The sequence below is a fragment of the Hypanus sabinus genome, chromosome 4, assembly GCF_030144855.1.
Source record: "Hypanus sabinus isolate sHypSab1 chromosome 4, sHypSab1.hap1, whole genome shotgun sequence".
In the NCBI taxonomy this organism is placed as follows: Eukaryota; Metazoa; Chordata; class Chondrichthyes; order Myliobatiformes; family Dasyatidae; genus Hypanus; species Hypanus sabinus.
The window spans coordinates 782,115-798,963 of NC_082709.1; the positions used below are offsets into that span (position 1 = coordinate 782,115).

The window sequence follows — 16,849 nt, forward strand, 5'->3', positions numbered from 1 at the left end:
TTCATCACTCCAGGTTTCATCAATCTCCTTGTATTTCTTTCTCCCCTCCCTCACCTTTTAAATCTACTCCTCAGCTTTTTTTCCCCTCAGTCCTGATGGCCCAAATGACTGACTGTGCCCTTTTTCCATAAATGCCGCCTGGCCTGCTGAGTTCCTCCAGCATTTTGTGTTACCCCGAAACCTCATCCTTAATAACGGTGTCCCACACTTTCCCAACCATTGAGGTTAGGCTTACTGTCTTATAATATTGTCTGTCTTCCTGGCTTCTTAAAGAGTGAAGTAAGTTTTGCAATTTTCCAGTTCTCTGGAACCATGCCAGAATCAAGTGATTCTTGAAAGATCATGATCAATGCAAACGGTATCTCTTCAACAACCTCTTTTAGGATTCTGGGCTGTAGTCCATCTGCCTAGATGACTTACCACCTAACACCTTTCAGTTTGTATAGCACATTTTCCTTTGTAATAGCAATGGCATTCACATCGTATCATCTGCAAACTTGGCAACAGAGCTATCTATTCCATCATCTGTGTTATATACAGCATAAAAAGTGGTCCCATCATAGACCCCTGCGGAACACCGTCACTGGCAACCAACCAAAAAAGGACCCTTTTGTTCCCACTCATTGCCTCCTACCAATCAGCCAATGCTCTATGTTAGTAACTTTCCTGTAAGACCATGGGCTCTTAACATGGTAAGTAGCCTCATGTGTGGCACCTTGTCAAAGGCTTTCTGAAAGTCCAAATATACATCTACTGCATCCCCTTTATCTATCCTAATTGTAATCTCCTCAAGGAATTCCAACAGGTTCATCAGGCAGGATTTTCCCTGAAGGAAACCATACTGACTTTGTATTATCTTGTCCTGTGTCACCAAGTACTCCATCACCTCATCCTTACAATTGACTCCAACATCTTCCCAATCACTGATGTAAAGGCTAACTGGTCTATAATGTCCTTTCTGCTGCATTCCTCCTTTCTTAAAGAGTGGAGTAACATTTGCAATTTTCCATTTCTAATGCTACCACAATCTCCAAGGCTATCTCTTTCAGAACCTAGGGTGCAGTACCTCTGGTTTGGGTGACTTATGTGCCTTTAGGTTTTTCAGCTTTTTGAGTACATTCTCTCTTGTAACTGCACTCACTTCTCTTCCTTCACACACAACATCAGACATACTGCTATTGTCTTCCACAGTGAAAACTGACACAAAATACTCATTTTGTTCATCAGCCATCTCCTTGTTCCCCGTTCCTCTTTCTTCTGCCTCATTTTCTAGCAGTCCTATATCCACTCTCATTTCTCATTTATTTTTAACATAGTCATACAGAGCAGAATATAAGAATACACAATGTATGACCCAGAAGCAGACTCTTCAGCACAATGCTGACCAAGGTCCCTACCTACACTACTCTTATTTGCCCACATACCTTTAAACCTTTCCTAGCCATATCCCTGTTTAAATATCTTTTACATGGGATTGCATTTTAACGTGGAACCTGCCTCTACTACTTCTCTGGAGGTTCGTTCCATATACCCACCATCTTTGGCTGCACACAATTAGGTTTTCATTGCTCTCAAAAAATATCCATGCACCTTGTCCACACAAATACATGGAATTAAGGGTGGAAATCACACTCTGTTCTTTTATTGATGCAGGGTCTCAACTATTAGCTCATCTGGTATCAGCAAAATTAGCCAAGTCTAGAATCAGATGAATGACCATCTGCCAAGCATAGCAGTGGATGTTAAAACTTATACACGGAGTGATCAAAGAAGGGCCTTGATACACAATATCATCTGTATATTCAGTTTAAAAAGTAAGATGATAATAGTTTTACTTGTGTAAGTGGAATATAAAGTGGATCTCCCGTGAGAAGAAGTGTCAGTTTGCCATGCTGATGCAAGCGTCCGTCTGGTTTGTACTTTTGAACATCTTTCTTTGCTCCTTCATTATTTTTGTCACCTTTTGTCATTCCTTTTTTTGTTTCACTCTCCTGTCTACTTTCCTTCAACTCTTCTGTGTCACTCAGACACTCAAAAAACTCATCCTCACTGTCACTCCACGAGTCCCATGATTTCTGTTGAGATGATTCTTTGCTTTCCCTCTCAAAATCTTTGTTATCCATACATTCTGTTGTCCCTTTGCTGGTGTTATTTGACAGCTTCTTCTCTGCCGAAGCAACAACAACATTTTCTGACATCTGTTTCTTTCCACCATCTCTTGCTCTTTTCCTCTCAATGCAACAATTCAGCATCTTAAAAGTAAAGAAAAAGTTTTTACAAAAGATATAACATTGTCTATTTTATTTCTCCCCCTCCACTTGTACTCGAGATGAAATGCATCATATCCTAGCAAATTTCATCTGCAGGTCCATGAGTTTTTTTTAAAAATGCAGATTACAGAATCCATCATATAATTTCTCTGGTGGTTTCTTTTCTTGTTTTCTTTCTCCAAACTATTTCCCTTACTGCAAGATTGATTGCTTATCAAGTTGGATAAGTCACCGGACCGGATGAGATGTACTCCAGGCTACTGTGGGAGGCAAAGAAGGAGAATGCTGAGCCTCTGGTGATGATCTTTGCATCATCAATGGGGACAGGAGAGGTTCCAGAGGATTGGAGGGTTGCGGATGTTGTTCCATTATTCAAGAAAGGGAGTGGAGATTGCTCAGGAAATTATAGACCAGTGAGTCTTCAGTAGTTGGTAAGCTGATGGAGAAGATCCTGAGAGGCAGGATTTATGAACATTTAGAGAGGTATAATATGATTAGGAATAGTCAGCATGGCTTTGTCAAAGGGAGGTCATGCCTTACGAGCCTGATAGAATTTTTTTGAGGATGTGACTGAACAAACTGATAACAGAGCAGTAGATGTAGCATATATGGATTTCAGCAAGGCATTTGATAAGGTACCCCATGCAAGGCTTATTGAGAAAGCAAGGAGGCATGGGATCCAAGGGTACATCGCTTTGTGGATCCAGAAGTGGCCCGCCCACAGAAGGCAAAGAGTGGTTGTAGACAGGTCATATTCTGCATGGAGGTCAGTCACCAGTGGTGTGCCTCAGAGATCTGTTCTGGGACCCCTACTCTTCGTGATTTTTATAAATGACCTGGATGAGTAAGTGGAGGGATGGATTAGTAAATTTGCTGATGACACCAAGGTTGAGGGTGTTGTGGATAGTGTCATCAGCAAATTTACGAAACCCATCCCTCCACTGTGGCTGTCACAGGTTACAGTGGGACATTGATAGAATGTAAAGCTGGGCTGAGAAGTGGTAGGTAGAGTTCAAACCAGATAAGTGTGAAGTGGTTCATTTTGGTAGGTCAAATATGATTGCAGAATATAGTATTAATGCTAAGACTCTTGGCAGTGTGAAGGATCAGAGGGATCTTGGGGTCCGAGTTCATAGGACACTCAAAACTGCTATGCAGGTTGACTCTATGGTTAAGGAGGCATATGGTGCACTGGCCTTCATCAACCATGGGATTGAACTTAGGATCTGAGAAGTAATGTTGCAGCTATATAGGACCCTGGTCAGACCCCACTTGGAGTACTGTGCTCAGGTTCTGGTCGCCTCACTATAGGAAGGGTGCAGAGGAGACTTACGAGGATTGGGGAGCATGCCTTATGAGAACAGGTTGAGTGAACTCGGCCTTTTTTCCTTGGAGTGATGGAGGATGAGAGGAGACCTGATAGAGGTGAATAAGATTGTGTGGATAGTCAGAGGCTTTTTCGCAGGGCTGGAATGGCTAGCGTGAGAGGGCACTGTTTTAAGATGCTCAGAAGTAGGTACAGAGGAGATGTCAGGGATAAGTTTTCTTTACGCAGGGAGCGGTCTGTGCGTGGAATGGGCTGCCGGCGACGATGGTGGAGGCAAATACGTTAGGCTCTTTTATCAGACTCCTGGACAGGTACATGGAGCTCAGAAAAATACAGGGCTATGGGTAACCCTAGGTAATTTCTAAGGTAAGGACATGTTCGGCACAGCTTTTGTGGGCCAAAGGGCCTGTATTGTGCAGTAGGTTTTCTATGTTTCTATATCTGGTATTTTATTTCCATAGCAACCTAAAATCTCAGGCAGAATATGATACAGTTTCAATCATTCACATTCAATTGGAACAGTTGATACAGTTCCAATTACTCACATTCAGTTGGAAGTTGATACAATTCCAATTATTCACATTCAATTGCAACAGTTAGATAAGATGGCTGTTAAACAACTTGCAAATGAAATGTTCTGCTCAGATAAATAATTGGAATTTGCTACAAATCTTAAATTTAAAACTGACTTCGGCAAAAAGTACAGTATCACAGAGGCAGTCCTTGGGTTGCAAGAGAGATTGGATCCTAAGAACTATTTGAAACCCATATTTTACATAAGTGAAAAATGAACATAGACCATTGAAATCTACAGCACATTACTGGTTTTTCAGCCCACAATGTTGTGCCGACCAAGTAACCTACTCAAGAAACTGCCTAGAATTTCCTTAACATATAGCCCTCTATTTTACTAAGCTCCATGTACCTAAGAGTCTCATAAAAGACCCTATTATATCTGCTTCTTCTACCTTCACTGGCACTGCATTCCACGCACCCATGGCTCTCTGTGAAAAGCATACCTCTGACATCCCCCTTGTACTTACTTCCAAGCACCTTCAAACTAAGCCTCCTCGTGTTAGCCATTTCAGCTGCCCAAAAACATCTTATATGGCCAACTGTCCAGTGGTACCCCAAAACGAAGAGGCCAGTGACTATGGTACAAGGATGTTCTTGTACAGGAGCCTCAAGAAAGCTGACATTGCCCCATCAACATGGAAGGATCTGGCTCAAGATTGCTCATAGTGGAGGAACGCCATCAGAAAAGGTGTGGATGCTGCTGAGAAAAAGCTCATAGAGGCAACAGAGGGAAGGCACAGGAAGCACCACAACAGAGCTTCTGCCCCTCCTGCCCCTTCAGGCCTCACCTGCCAGGTATGTGGTAAGCAGTGCCTGTCAAGGATCGGCCTGTACAGCCACTCCAGGAGGCACATATCAAATCCTACTGACTGACTGAAAGGAACCATCATCACCCTATGGGATGGAGAGAGGGAGAGAGTCAGGAGAATAGGAAAGATCACATTAAGAGCTGAAATGGGAGACGTGATTGCCAGCCAGTCTCACTGACTCAGTGAGTGGGCGAGTAATTCTTCTCGATGCTCCCAGCTCTGCTTGGCTTGGCTTGACCCAGCCCCCAACTGGGAATGGTAGGGACGGAAGGCAAGTGGAAATACCCTGTTCCCACCCAGAAGATGCCTGTAGCAATGGGCAAATTAATGTAGCCAGTCTCTCAAACAGTTGTTTATATGTACCAGTGTCCATAGGTCAGGTGTTCATTTTCTAAAAAAATGTACTTTTAAAACTAATGACATTGAAAAAATATTAAAAAAAATGTTTTTCTTAATTATAACTTATGAAAGATTATATTTTCAAGTTAAAAGAAACAATGGTATCTCGGTTGAGTTCTCCTACAATTAATTTATGTTTTCATTGCAAGGATGCAATTCATCCAAAAGACAAAACAAAATTTAATAACATTTTCTTTTATTTGCATTGGATAATTGCTAGTAAATATGAGAATTATATAGTTAGTTTAAAGTTCATGTTTAATTATCACTCAGCTATACACATGAATACAGTCAAATGAAACAGCATTCATCTGGGGCCAAGGTGAAAAAAACAGTATCGACAGTCAGACGCAGCACATATAATTACAATAGCAACTTAGCAATGAACATCAATGGTGACATTCTCAATTTTACCTGCAATTTTTGATGTAATAAGCAGCATTTTAAATCTGGAGGTCCAGTGGATAATCTGAAAAACAGAATTAGGACGATAAGACCATAAGATACAGGAGCAGAATTAGGCCATTTGGCCCCTGAGTCTGCTCCACCATTCAATTATGGCTGATCCCCTTCTCAGCCCCACTCCCTGGCCTTCTCCCCCATGACATTTGATGCTGTGGCCAATCAAAAACCTAACAATCTCCAGCTTAAATACACACAATGACCTGCCCTCTACTCTGTCCAGGTCTTTCAACATTTGAAAGGTTTAAATGAAAACACCACTCATTCTCCTACCCTCTCATTCCTGGATTCATTCTTGTGAACCTCCTTCTGAAACCTCTCCTTTTCTTAGATAAGGACCAAAACTGTTCACAATACTCAAGGTGAGGTCTCACCAGTGCCTTATAAAGCCTCAGCATCCTTGCTCTTGTATTTTAGACCTCTTGAAATGAATGCTAACATGGCATTTGCCTTCCTCACCAACGACTCAACCTACAAGTTAACCTTCAGGGTGTTCTACACAAGGACTCCCAAGTCTCTCTGCATCTCAGATATTTGGATTTTCTCCCCGTTTAGAAAATAATCTGCACATTTAGTTCTACTACCAAAGTGCATGACCATGCATTTTCCAACATCTCATTTCATTTGCCACTTTCTTGCCTGTTCTCCGAATCTGTCTTTCTGCAGCCTTCCTGCTTCCTCAACATGACCTGCCCCTCCACCAATCTTCGTATCATCTGCAAACTTAGCAACAAAGTCATCCATTCCATCATCTAAATCAGTCATTCTCAATGGGGGCCATATGCCCCCCTTGGGGGCACTGGCACATTTGAAGGGGAAACTGTGAGAAGAGGATCCCTAAGGGCTTATGGGGCCCTGGTAACTGAACCGATGAAATACCCAAGCAGCAGCCTTCATTGATGTCAATAATTTCCTCCTATTTATAATTTCTTTCCAACACACTGTTTGAATTCAGCACAGCTGGTAAATTCATTGCTTAAGTTCCACCCACACAGCCTCACTTCAGTCAGTCACGAATCAGACTGCACCGGGTCAACATATTCAATCAAGGCTTCTTGTATCCACTATCACCATACTTCATTCTCCAAAGATCCGCGTGTCTTGCTAGGCCTTTTTTTTAGCCTATTAACTTTAAAGTATGTGTGTTTGGATATATTATGTGTTAACATAATTTGTGAAAAGTGTTTATTACTGCATATGAAGTCACTGAAAAAAAATCCCTGGCTCCAGGTTACAGAATTCTTTGTCAGTAATGTATCTGTATTTCACGCGCTGACTCCCAAGTCAAACACGTTTAGGCAGCCTTCCTAAGCCATTTCCCAGCCAATATTGTCAATTAAGCTAGAAAAAAAATAGCAAAATCATTTTTCAATTTTTTTTTTTCATTTTTGGTAGTTTTTAGCAAACGCATATAACAAGGAGAATTGAAATATTGTTTTATTGTGCATTTATACTATTGTGGCGACCCACATTCTGCGCAAGCGAACCAGCTTACAAATAGCCTGCACGCGGGGAGAGTCTTTGGTAATGCACCTCTGACGTCACTTCTCTAGTCTCGAAACGACTTATTGACTGCGTGTCATTGTTTCTAGCTCTGTATGTAGTACATTGCTACATTGATGACCCCGACGGTCCAAACTGGATTTGGACCTAAGATGACTGACTCTTTATCTGTTCATGCAGTTTCGCAAAAACTGCCGACTTTCTGGACGCTGTGACCACGCCTGTGGTTTAGCCAAGCAGAAGCCCAGTTCCAGATTCGGCAGATATCTTCTGATTCCACGCGTTACTATTACGTGGTGAGCTCCCTTGACCAGGAGACAGCCACCCAGATCGCGGATTTCATACAGTCGCCCCCGGAAGAAGGCAAATATGAAGCATTCAAGGCGCTGGTCATTGGGACCTTTGGCCGCTCACGGCATAAGCGAGGTGCCTGCTTGCTGCACCTGGACGGTTTGGGAGACAGGCTGCCGTCAGCATTAATGAACGAAATGCTGGCCCTGGCTGACGGACACAAGCCCTGCCTCATGTTTGAGCAAGTGTTCCTAGAGCAACTGCCCTACGACATACATCTGCTGCTGGCCAACGCAAATTTCAGTGACTCCCGGAAGGTGGCGGCCCAGGCAGACGTTCTGTGGAAAGCCAAGTGGGAGAGTGTGGTGTCCGTCGGTCAGATTACCAAGCCACGCGCTCAAGAGCAGACCAGACCAGGCCCCGCAAGGGGGCACACACAACCCAGAGGCAGGAGTGAGGAGGCCAGTGAACAGTGGTGTTTCTACCACCAGCAGTGGGGCACAGAAGCCCGCCGTTGTCGCCCGCCCTGCAATGGCCAGGGCCAGCTGCTGCTAATGGCTATGGCGGCTGGCCACCAGGGAAGCCTCTTGTACGTCTGGGACAAACAGTTGGGATGCCGCTCCTTGGTCGACACCAGAGTGGAAATCAGTGTCTTACCCCCAACTGGGTATGACAACTGCAACAGGAAGCGAGGACCCATCCCGAGGGCCGCAAACGGTATCATGATATAGACGTACGGCACCCGCACAGTGCAGCTACAGTTCAGCACTAGCCGGTTCACATGGGACTTCATACTGGCCACTGTGGCCCAACCACTCCTGGGGGCGGACTTCTTGCAAGCTTACAGCCTGCTGGTCGACTTGCAAGGGAAAAGACTGGTACATGCTGAGACTTTCCAGACATTCTCCCTGGGTGAAGCCAAGTTGCCGGCCCCACACCTGGACTCCATCATGCTGTCGGACAAAGAATTCACCAGAATCCTGGCAGACTTTTCATCGATTCTGGCACCGCAGTTCACGGCATTCATGACCAGACACGGAGTACTGCACCACATCCTGACCCAGGGACCACCCCTCCACGCCTGCGCATGAAGGCTCCCCCCGGAAAAGCTCCACCTGGCGAAGGAGGAGTTCAAGAGGATGGAGGAATTGGGGATCGTATGGAGGTCCGACAGCCCATGGACCTCCCCCCTGCACATGGTGCCCAAAGCAGCCAGGGGTTGGAGACTATGCAGCGACTACCGCAGACTGAATGAGGCTACAACTCCAGACCGCTACCCCATGCCGCATATACAGGACTTTGCAGCAAACCTGCACGGGGCAAGAATCTTTTCTAAAGTAGACCTCATCCGGGGATACCATCAAATCCCGGTATACCCTGAAGACATCCCCAAAGCAGTACTCATCACCCCGTTCAGCCTGTTCGAATTCCTCCGAATGCCGTACAGATGTTCCAGCAACTAATGGATGCGGTAGGACGCAACCTGGACTTTGCATTCATCTACTTGGACGACATCCTCATAGCCAGCAGTAGTCGTCAGGAGCATCTGTCCCACCTCTGCCAGCTCTACTCCCGCCTGAGTGATTTCAGCCTCACAATCAACCCAGCCAAATGCCAGTTTGGTCTCGACACCATTGACTTCCTGGCCCACAGGATTACCAAAAATGGGGCAACATCTCTGCCTGCCAAGGTAGACACGATCTGCCACTTTGCCTGGCCCAACACGGTCAAAGGCCTGCAGGAGTTCGTTGGTATGGTGAACTTCTACCACCGTTTCCTCCCCTCAGCAGCCCGTATCATGCGCCCTTTGTACACCCTGATGTCGGGTAAAGGCAAGGACATTACTTGGGATGATGAGGTCGCAGCCGCCGTTGTTAAAGCCAAGGAAGCCTTGGCAGATGCTGCGATGCTAGTGCACCCCAGAACGGACGTTCCAACCGCCCTCAGTGGACGCATCCGACACAGCAGTCGGTGGGGTGCTGGAGCAACTCATCAAGGGGCGCTGGCAACCCCTGGCATTCTTCAGCAAGCACCTATGACCACCCGAACTCAAGTATAGTGCCTTCGACCAGGAGCTGTTGGCACTGTATCTGGCAATCTGGCATTTCAGGTACTTCTTGGAAGGCAGGCCGTTCACCGCGTTCATGGACCACAAACCGCTGACCTTCGTGTTCACGAAGGTGTCCGATCCCTGTTCGGCTCGCCAGTAGCGACATCTATCCTACATCTCCGAATACACGACAGACATCCCGCATGTCTCGGGAAAGGACAACGCACTCTCCAGACCAGCTGTCCAGGCCCTGTCCCTGAGGGTGGACTATGCAGCACTGGTGGAGGCGCAGCAGGCAGACGACAAGATGCCCAGCTACAGGACCGCAGTCTCGGGTTTGCAGCTGCAAGATTTCCTCGTAGGCCCAGGTGAGAGGACCCTCCTGTGTGACGTGGCTACTGGCCAACCTCGCCCCATCGTCCTGGCAGTGGCGAGTTTTCAACTCCATACACAGTTTGGCACACCCATCTATCAGGACAACCGTCCAGCTGGTCCCCAGCAAGTTCGCGTGGCACAGACTTTGCAAACAGGTCAGCGAAAGGGCCAGAACGTGCACGCAGTGCCAAACAGCCAAGGTGCAGCATCACACTAAAGCCCCGCCGCAGCAGTTCGAACCCATCCGCCGGAGGTTCGACCACATTCATGTGGATATCGTGGGGCCCCCACCAGTGTCACACGGAGTGCGGTACCTCCTAACTATGGCAGACCGGTTCAAGAGATGGCCAGAGGCGGTCCCACTCATTGACACATCTGCCGATTCCTGCGCCCGAGCGCTGATTGCAACCTGGGTAGCATGCTTTGGGGCACCGGCTGACATTACCTCTGACAGTGGCGCCCAGTTCAGCTCCAGCCTGTGGTCAGCTGTGGCCAGCCTGTTAGGAACGCAGCTACACCGCACAACTGCCTACCACCCACAGTCGAACAGACTAGTGGAACGCTTCCACCGTCACTTGGAAGTCGGCTCTCATGGACCTTACTGGGTGGACGAGCTTCCCTGGGTCCTGCTTGGAATTCGCACAGTGCCCAAAGAGATTCTGCGCACCTCGTTGGCCGAGTTGGTGTACGGCGTACCCCTTGTCATTCCAGGAGAGTTCATATCAGTCCCAAGGGGGCAAGAGGAAGAACCCGCAGCAGTGCTGGACAGGCTACGCAAAAGGCTCGGCAACCTGGCCCCCATACCGACTTCACAGCACAGACAGACCCTGACCTACGTACCCAAAGACCTGCAGAATTGTAAGTTTGTGTTTGTACGAAGGGGCGCACACCCGGCACCACTATAGCGGCCGTACGAGGGGCCTTTCAAGGAGATCAACAACAATAGGTCCACGTACGTTCTGGACATTGGGGGTAAAGAGGAGGTTTTCATGGTGGGCCGACTCAAACCAGCCCATGTGGACTTGGTGCAGCTGGTCGAGGTTCAGGCACCGTGGCACAGAGGCAGACCTCCCAAACAGAGGCTGATCCAGATTGTGGACATTGGGGGGGGGGGGGGGTCTATTGCCGGTTCTGGGGGGGAGGGGGGGTTATGTGGCGACCCACTTTCTGTGCAGGCGAACTGGCTCACAAATAGCCCACGCACAGGGAGAGTCTTTGGTAATGCACCTCTGAAGTTATTTCCGCCCGGGGATTAAAAGCCAGTGCCACGAAGTTTGAATAAACTAGTCTCAAAACGACTTACCGACTGACTGTCGTTGTTTCTAGCTCTGTATGTAGTACATCACTACACTGTGTCATTTGCTAAATCTTAACTGAAATTGTAAATTTTCACGGTAATTTGGTGACTAACTATATGTGAGTTTCCCAAGTCACTTGAAAGGGGGTCTTGGAGTCTAAGAAGAGCTCCTAAGGGGGCCATGGCCAAAAATGGTTGAGAATCACTGATCTAAACCATTGATGCACAACATAAAAAGCAGTCCTAACACTGGCCCCTGTGGAACACCACTAGTCATTGGCAACCAACCAGAAAAGGATCCTTTCATTCCCACTCACTGCCTCCAACCATAATAAACAGTATTTATTTTGCTGTTGCTTTGTGATGGGATTACATCACTATCTTTTAACATAAATCATTTTTGTTTATGCACTTTTTAAAAAAATATATATATATATAAGTAAAATATACACAAATTTTCAAAACATGCATTGAATAAATTTATCATTTAAATCTATTTTTAAATAGTCTATAGGCTGGCACACCTCAAATTTCAGGCCCTATTTAGTAGAACCATTTGAATTGTAATTCCACTCGTCAAGTATGAAACTCAAACTCAAATCTGTTCAGTCAGTTGTAGAGTGCAAATGGCTCAACACTGTTTGCATTCAATGTGAAGTGCAATCTGGATTATCAACATATTCAATCTGACGCTGAATAAAGGCGAGACAAAGGGATTAAAATCAATGTCTTACCCTGGCACAAGATAATTATTTTCCAATCTGTATCGCATTTCCAACACAAATTCTTGCCATAAATGGGCCACACCCCTTAGGCCGCCATGGTAAAAGTTAACCATACAGAGACACAAAGCCAACTTGTATGTCAGACTGTCTGTAGGAGCAGATTTAAATTGACTATAAAGGCTCTGTAAGAGAAAATATAAAGGATAATAAAATATACAGGTATTCTAATTTGATATACAAGAACACAAGATATAGGAGCAGAATTAGGCCATTTGGCCCATCATGGCTGAACTATTTTTCCTCAGTCCCTATCTCCTGCCTTCCACCAAATCCTTCATACCCTAACCAATCAAGAATATATCAACCTATGTCTTAAATACATATAACGACTTGGCCTCCACAGCTCCCTGTGGCAATGTATTCCACAGATACACCATTCTCTGGCTAAAGTAATTACTCCTCATCTCCTTCTACATGGACAGCCTTCTATTCTGATGCTGTGTCCTCAGAAGATTTACTAGAATGTTACCTGGGTTTCAGCACCCAAGTTACAGGGAAAGATTGAACATTAGGTCTTTATTCTTTGGAGCGTAGAAGGTTGAGGAGGGACTTGATAGAGGTATTTAAAATTATGAGGAGGATGGATAGAGTTGACGTGGATAGGCTTTTTCCATTGAGAGTAGGGGAGATTCAAATAAGAGGATATGGGTTGAGACTTTACTCAGAGAGTGGTAGCAGTCTGGAATGAGTTTCCAGTTGAAGTGGTAGAGGCAGGATCGGTATTGTCATTTAAAGCAAAATTGGATAGGTATATGGACGGGAAAGGAATGGAGGATTATGGGCTGAGTGCGGGTCAGTGGGATTAGGTGAGAATAAGCATTTGGCACAGACTAGAAGGGCCAAGATGGCCTGTTTCTGTGCTGTAATTGTTATATGGTTATATGGTCTCAGACTCTCTCAACAAAGGAAAGATCCTCTCCACGCCCTCTCTTATGCATTTCCCACTTTGATAGGTTTCCATCAGATCAATCCTCATTCTTCTGAATTCTAATGAAAATAGGCCCAGAGCCATCAAATGTTCTTCATATGACAAGCCGTTCATTCCTGAAATCATTTTCGGGAACCTCCTTTGAACCTCCTCCAGTATCAACACATTCTAATGCTTACAACATTGCTTACAACAGGATTTATCTTATGGAATTACAGAGATCAATGACCTTAGTAGAGAGAAGTAAAATCACAGTAAAAAGTGTTTGCAAGTTCTGTCAAACTTAGTTCATGAGGTTATTGAAAAATGGGAATGCACAATATATGTTACAGGAGCATTCTAATTGGAGTTGTGGGCAATTTAAGTCAATAGTCTGAAGGCATTATGATCAGCTTATTGCATCTGAGCCTAACATGCAAAATAGTTAAATACTTTCAAGGGTTGAATTGGATAATAATGTTTTAGAACTTACACACTCTTCTTCAGCCATAACAATACTACTTCCTTTTGAGCTGCTCTGATTAGCACTACATGAATCGGCAGCCTTCTCAGCAGCATCTGGAAACAGAAACTAAATATACAAAATGTAAAACTAGTACATATTTCATTATTACTAATAGCAGAAAATACTAGTAACATCAATACTGGGAAAGAGAATTTAAAAAAAAAATCCATTAAATACTCTTCAGATTGGAGTTGGGGTGCTTATTTAATTTTTGATTATATTTTTGATTAATTTCCATTGCTGTTAACATTTTATATTTATCACCATAACAAGGAAACAGTATCAAGATCAAATCTTCTTGCAATATCTGAAAACATTCAAATTACTTAACCACCTTTTTGAAAAAGTATGCCCATCTATCGGAATTAGTTGCATTTTTTATGCAAAAGTACTAGTTGATTAAAAAATCTTTAGGAATTCTAAAATCATAGATTTACAAACACACAATGGGTATTTTTTTTAATGCAACACACACAAAATGCTGAAAGAACTCAGCAGGCCAAACAGCATTCTATATATATGTCACTTCACCTGGAAGGACTGTCTGGGGCCCTGAATGGAGGTGAGGGAGGAAGTGTAAGGGCAGGTGTAGCACTTGTTCCTGTGAGTCAGCTGGTGTGGTATACTGCATCCGGTGCTCCCGGTGTGGCCTTTTATAGATTGGTGAGACCCGACAAAGACTGGGAGACCGGTTCGCTGAATACCTATGCTCGGTCCACCAGAGAAAGCAGGATCTCCCAGTGGCCACACATTTTAATTCCACGTCCCATTCCCATTCTGATATGTCTATCCATGGCCTCCTCTACTGTCAAGATGAAGCCACACTCAGGTTGGAGGAACAACACCTTATACACCGGCTGGGTAGCCTCCAACTTGATGGCATAAACATCGACTTCTGTTAATGTCCCTCCTCCCCTTCTTACCCCATCCCTGACAACATTTAGTTGTTTTTTTTCTCTCTCTCTGCCCATCACTCTGCCTGTTCTCCATCTCCCTCTGGTGCTTCCCCTCCCCCTTTCTTTCTCCCGAGGCCTCCCATCCCATGATCTTTTCCCTTCTCCAGCTCTGTATCACTTTCGCCAATCACCTTTCCAGCTCTCAGCTTCATCCCACCCCCTCCAGTCTTCTCCTATCATTTTGCATTTCCCCCTCTCCCCACTACTTTCAAATCTCTTAGTATCTTTCCTTTCAGTTAGTCCTGACGAAGGGTCTCAGGCCGAAACGTTGACAGTGCTTCTCCTTATAGATGCTGCCTGGCCTGCTGTGTTCCACCAGCATTTTGTGTGTGTAGCTGGGAAGTTAGTTGGTGATAGAGACAGAAGGCCATGGAAGAAAGAAAAAGGGGGGAGGGGGAGGAGCACCAGAGGGAGGTAAAGGATGAGCAAGGAGGCAAGGTGAGGGAGGGAAAAGGGGATGGGAAATAGTGAAGTGGGTGGGTGGGTGGGAGGTATTCCCGTAAGTTTGAGAAATCGATGTTCATGCCATCAGGCTGGAAGCTACCCAAACGGAAACGGAATACAAGATGTTGTTCCTCCAACCTAAGTGTGGCCTCATCATGACAGTGGAGGAGGCCACGGATGGACATATTGGAATGGGAATAGGAATTGGAAATAAAATGGGTGGCTACTGGGAGATCACACTTTTTCTGGTGGATGGAGCATAGATGCTTGGCAAAGCAGTCTCCCAGTCTACATTGGGTCTCACTGATAGACAGAAGGCCACACTGGGAGCACTGATCACAATATGACTCACAAGTGAAGTGTCACCTCACCTGAAAGGACTGTTTAGGACTCTGAATGGTAGTGAGGGAGGAGGTTAATGGGGAGGGATGAATGGACAAGGGAGTCGTGCAGGGAGCAATCCCTGTGGAAAGCATAAAGTGGGGAAGTGTGCGTGGGGGGTGGTGGGGGCGGAGACATGCTTCTTGGTAGGATCCCGGTGGTGGCGGAAACTTTGGAGAATTATGAGCTAGATGCAGAGGCTGTTGGGGTGGTAGGTGAGGGCAAGGAACCCTATCCCTGTTAGGGTGGCAGGAGGATGGGGTGCGAGCAGAGGTGTGTGAAATGGAAGAGATGCAGTTGAGGGCTGCATTGATGGTGGAGGAAAGGAAGTCCCTTTCTTTGAAAAAGGAAGACATCTCCTTCACTCTAGAATGAAAAGACTCATCCCGAGAGCAGATGCAGCGGAGACAGAGGAATTGAGAGAAGGGGACGGTGATTTTACAAGTAGCGTGGTGGGACGGGGTATAGTCCAGGTAGCTGTGATGGGTTTGTAATAGACATCGGTGGATAAACTCTCTCCAGAGATGAGATCGAGAAAGAAAAGGGAGGTGTCGGAAATGGACCAGTTGAATTTTACAGCAAGGTGGAAGTTGGAGGCATGAAATGAGTTCAGCACAGGAACAGGAAGCATCAATGCAGTCGTTGATGTAGCGTAGGAAAAATGCAGGACGGTCACTGTAGGCTGTTCCACGTAGCTGACAAACAGGTAGGCACAGCTGGGGCCCATGTGAGTGCCCATGGCTACCCCTTTTGCTTGAAGGGTGGGAAGGCCTCAAAGCTCTCTGTTTCTTTCTGGACACCAGACCTAACTAGTTCCTCTCCACCACCACTCTCTGCCTAGCAGAGCTTGTCCACACTCTCAATAATTTCTCTTTTGGCTCTTCCCACTGCCTTCAAACAAAAGGAGAAGCCGTGGGTACTCGTTACCCTTTTTGTAGATTGGGAGACCGTTTCCCCAAGAACCTATGCTCCATTCGCCAGAAAAAGCGGGATCTTCAAATGACCACCCATTTTAATTCCACTTCCCATTCCAATATGTCTATCCATGGCCTCTTCCACTATTGTGATAAGGCCACCATTAGGCAGGAGAAACAACACCTTATATTCCATTTGGGTAGCCTCCAGTTTCCTGGCATGAACATCAATTTCTCAAACTTTTGGTAGTGCCTCTCACGCCTCCCTTCACCATATCCCATTCCCTTTTCCCTCTCTCATGTTATCTCCTTGCCCACCCATCACCTCCCTCTGGTGCTCCAACCCCACCACCCTTTTTTCTTTCTTCCATGGCCTTCTGTCTGTTTCACCAATCAAATTCCTAGCTCTTTGCTTCTATCCCTCACCCTCCAGGTTTCACCTATCGCCTGGTTTTTCTCTCTCTCCCCCACCCCACCACCTTTTAAATCTACTCCTCAGCTTTTTTTCTCCAGTCCTGTCGAAGGGTTTCGGCCTGAAACATCAACAGTACTTTTTTCCATAGATGCTGCCTGGTCT

The 16,849-nt window shown here is 45.6% G+C and overlaps 1 protein-coding gene across 1 annotated transcript in view; it reads right to left on the reverse strand.

Annotated features, from left to right (window-relative positions):
• The window catches only part of rab3gap1 (RAB3 GTPase activating protein subunit 1), a 149,563-nt gene that overhangs the window by 37,952 nt on the left and 94,762 nt on the right, over positions 1 to 16,849 (reverse strand). The window contains exons 14-17 of the mRNA XM_059966259.1: positions 13,545 to 13,643; positions 12,094 to 12,266; positions 5,796 to 5,850; positions 1,836 to 2,252 (exon numbers count right to left, since the gene is read on the reverse strand). Of these exons, the coding sequence (XP_059822242.1) occupies positions 1,836 to 2,252; positions 5,796 to 5,850; positions 12,094 to 12,266; positions 13,545 to 13,643 (744 nt within the window). The remainder of the gene's footprint in view (positions 1 to 1,835; positions 2,253 to 5,795; positions 5,851 to 12,093; positions 12,267 to 13,544; positions 13,644 to 16,849) is intronic.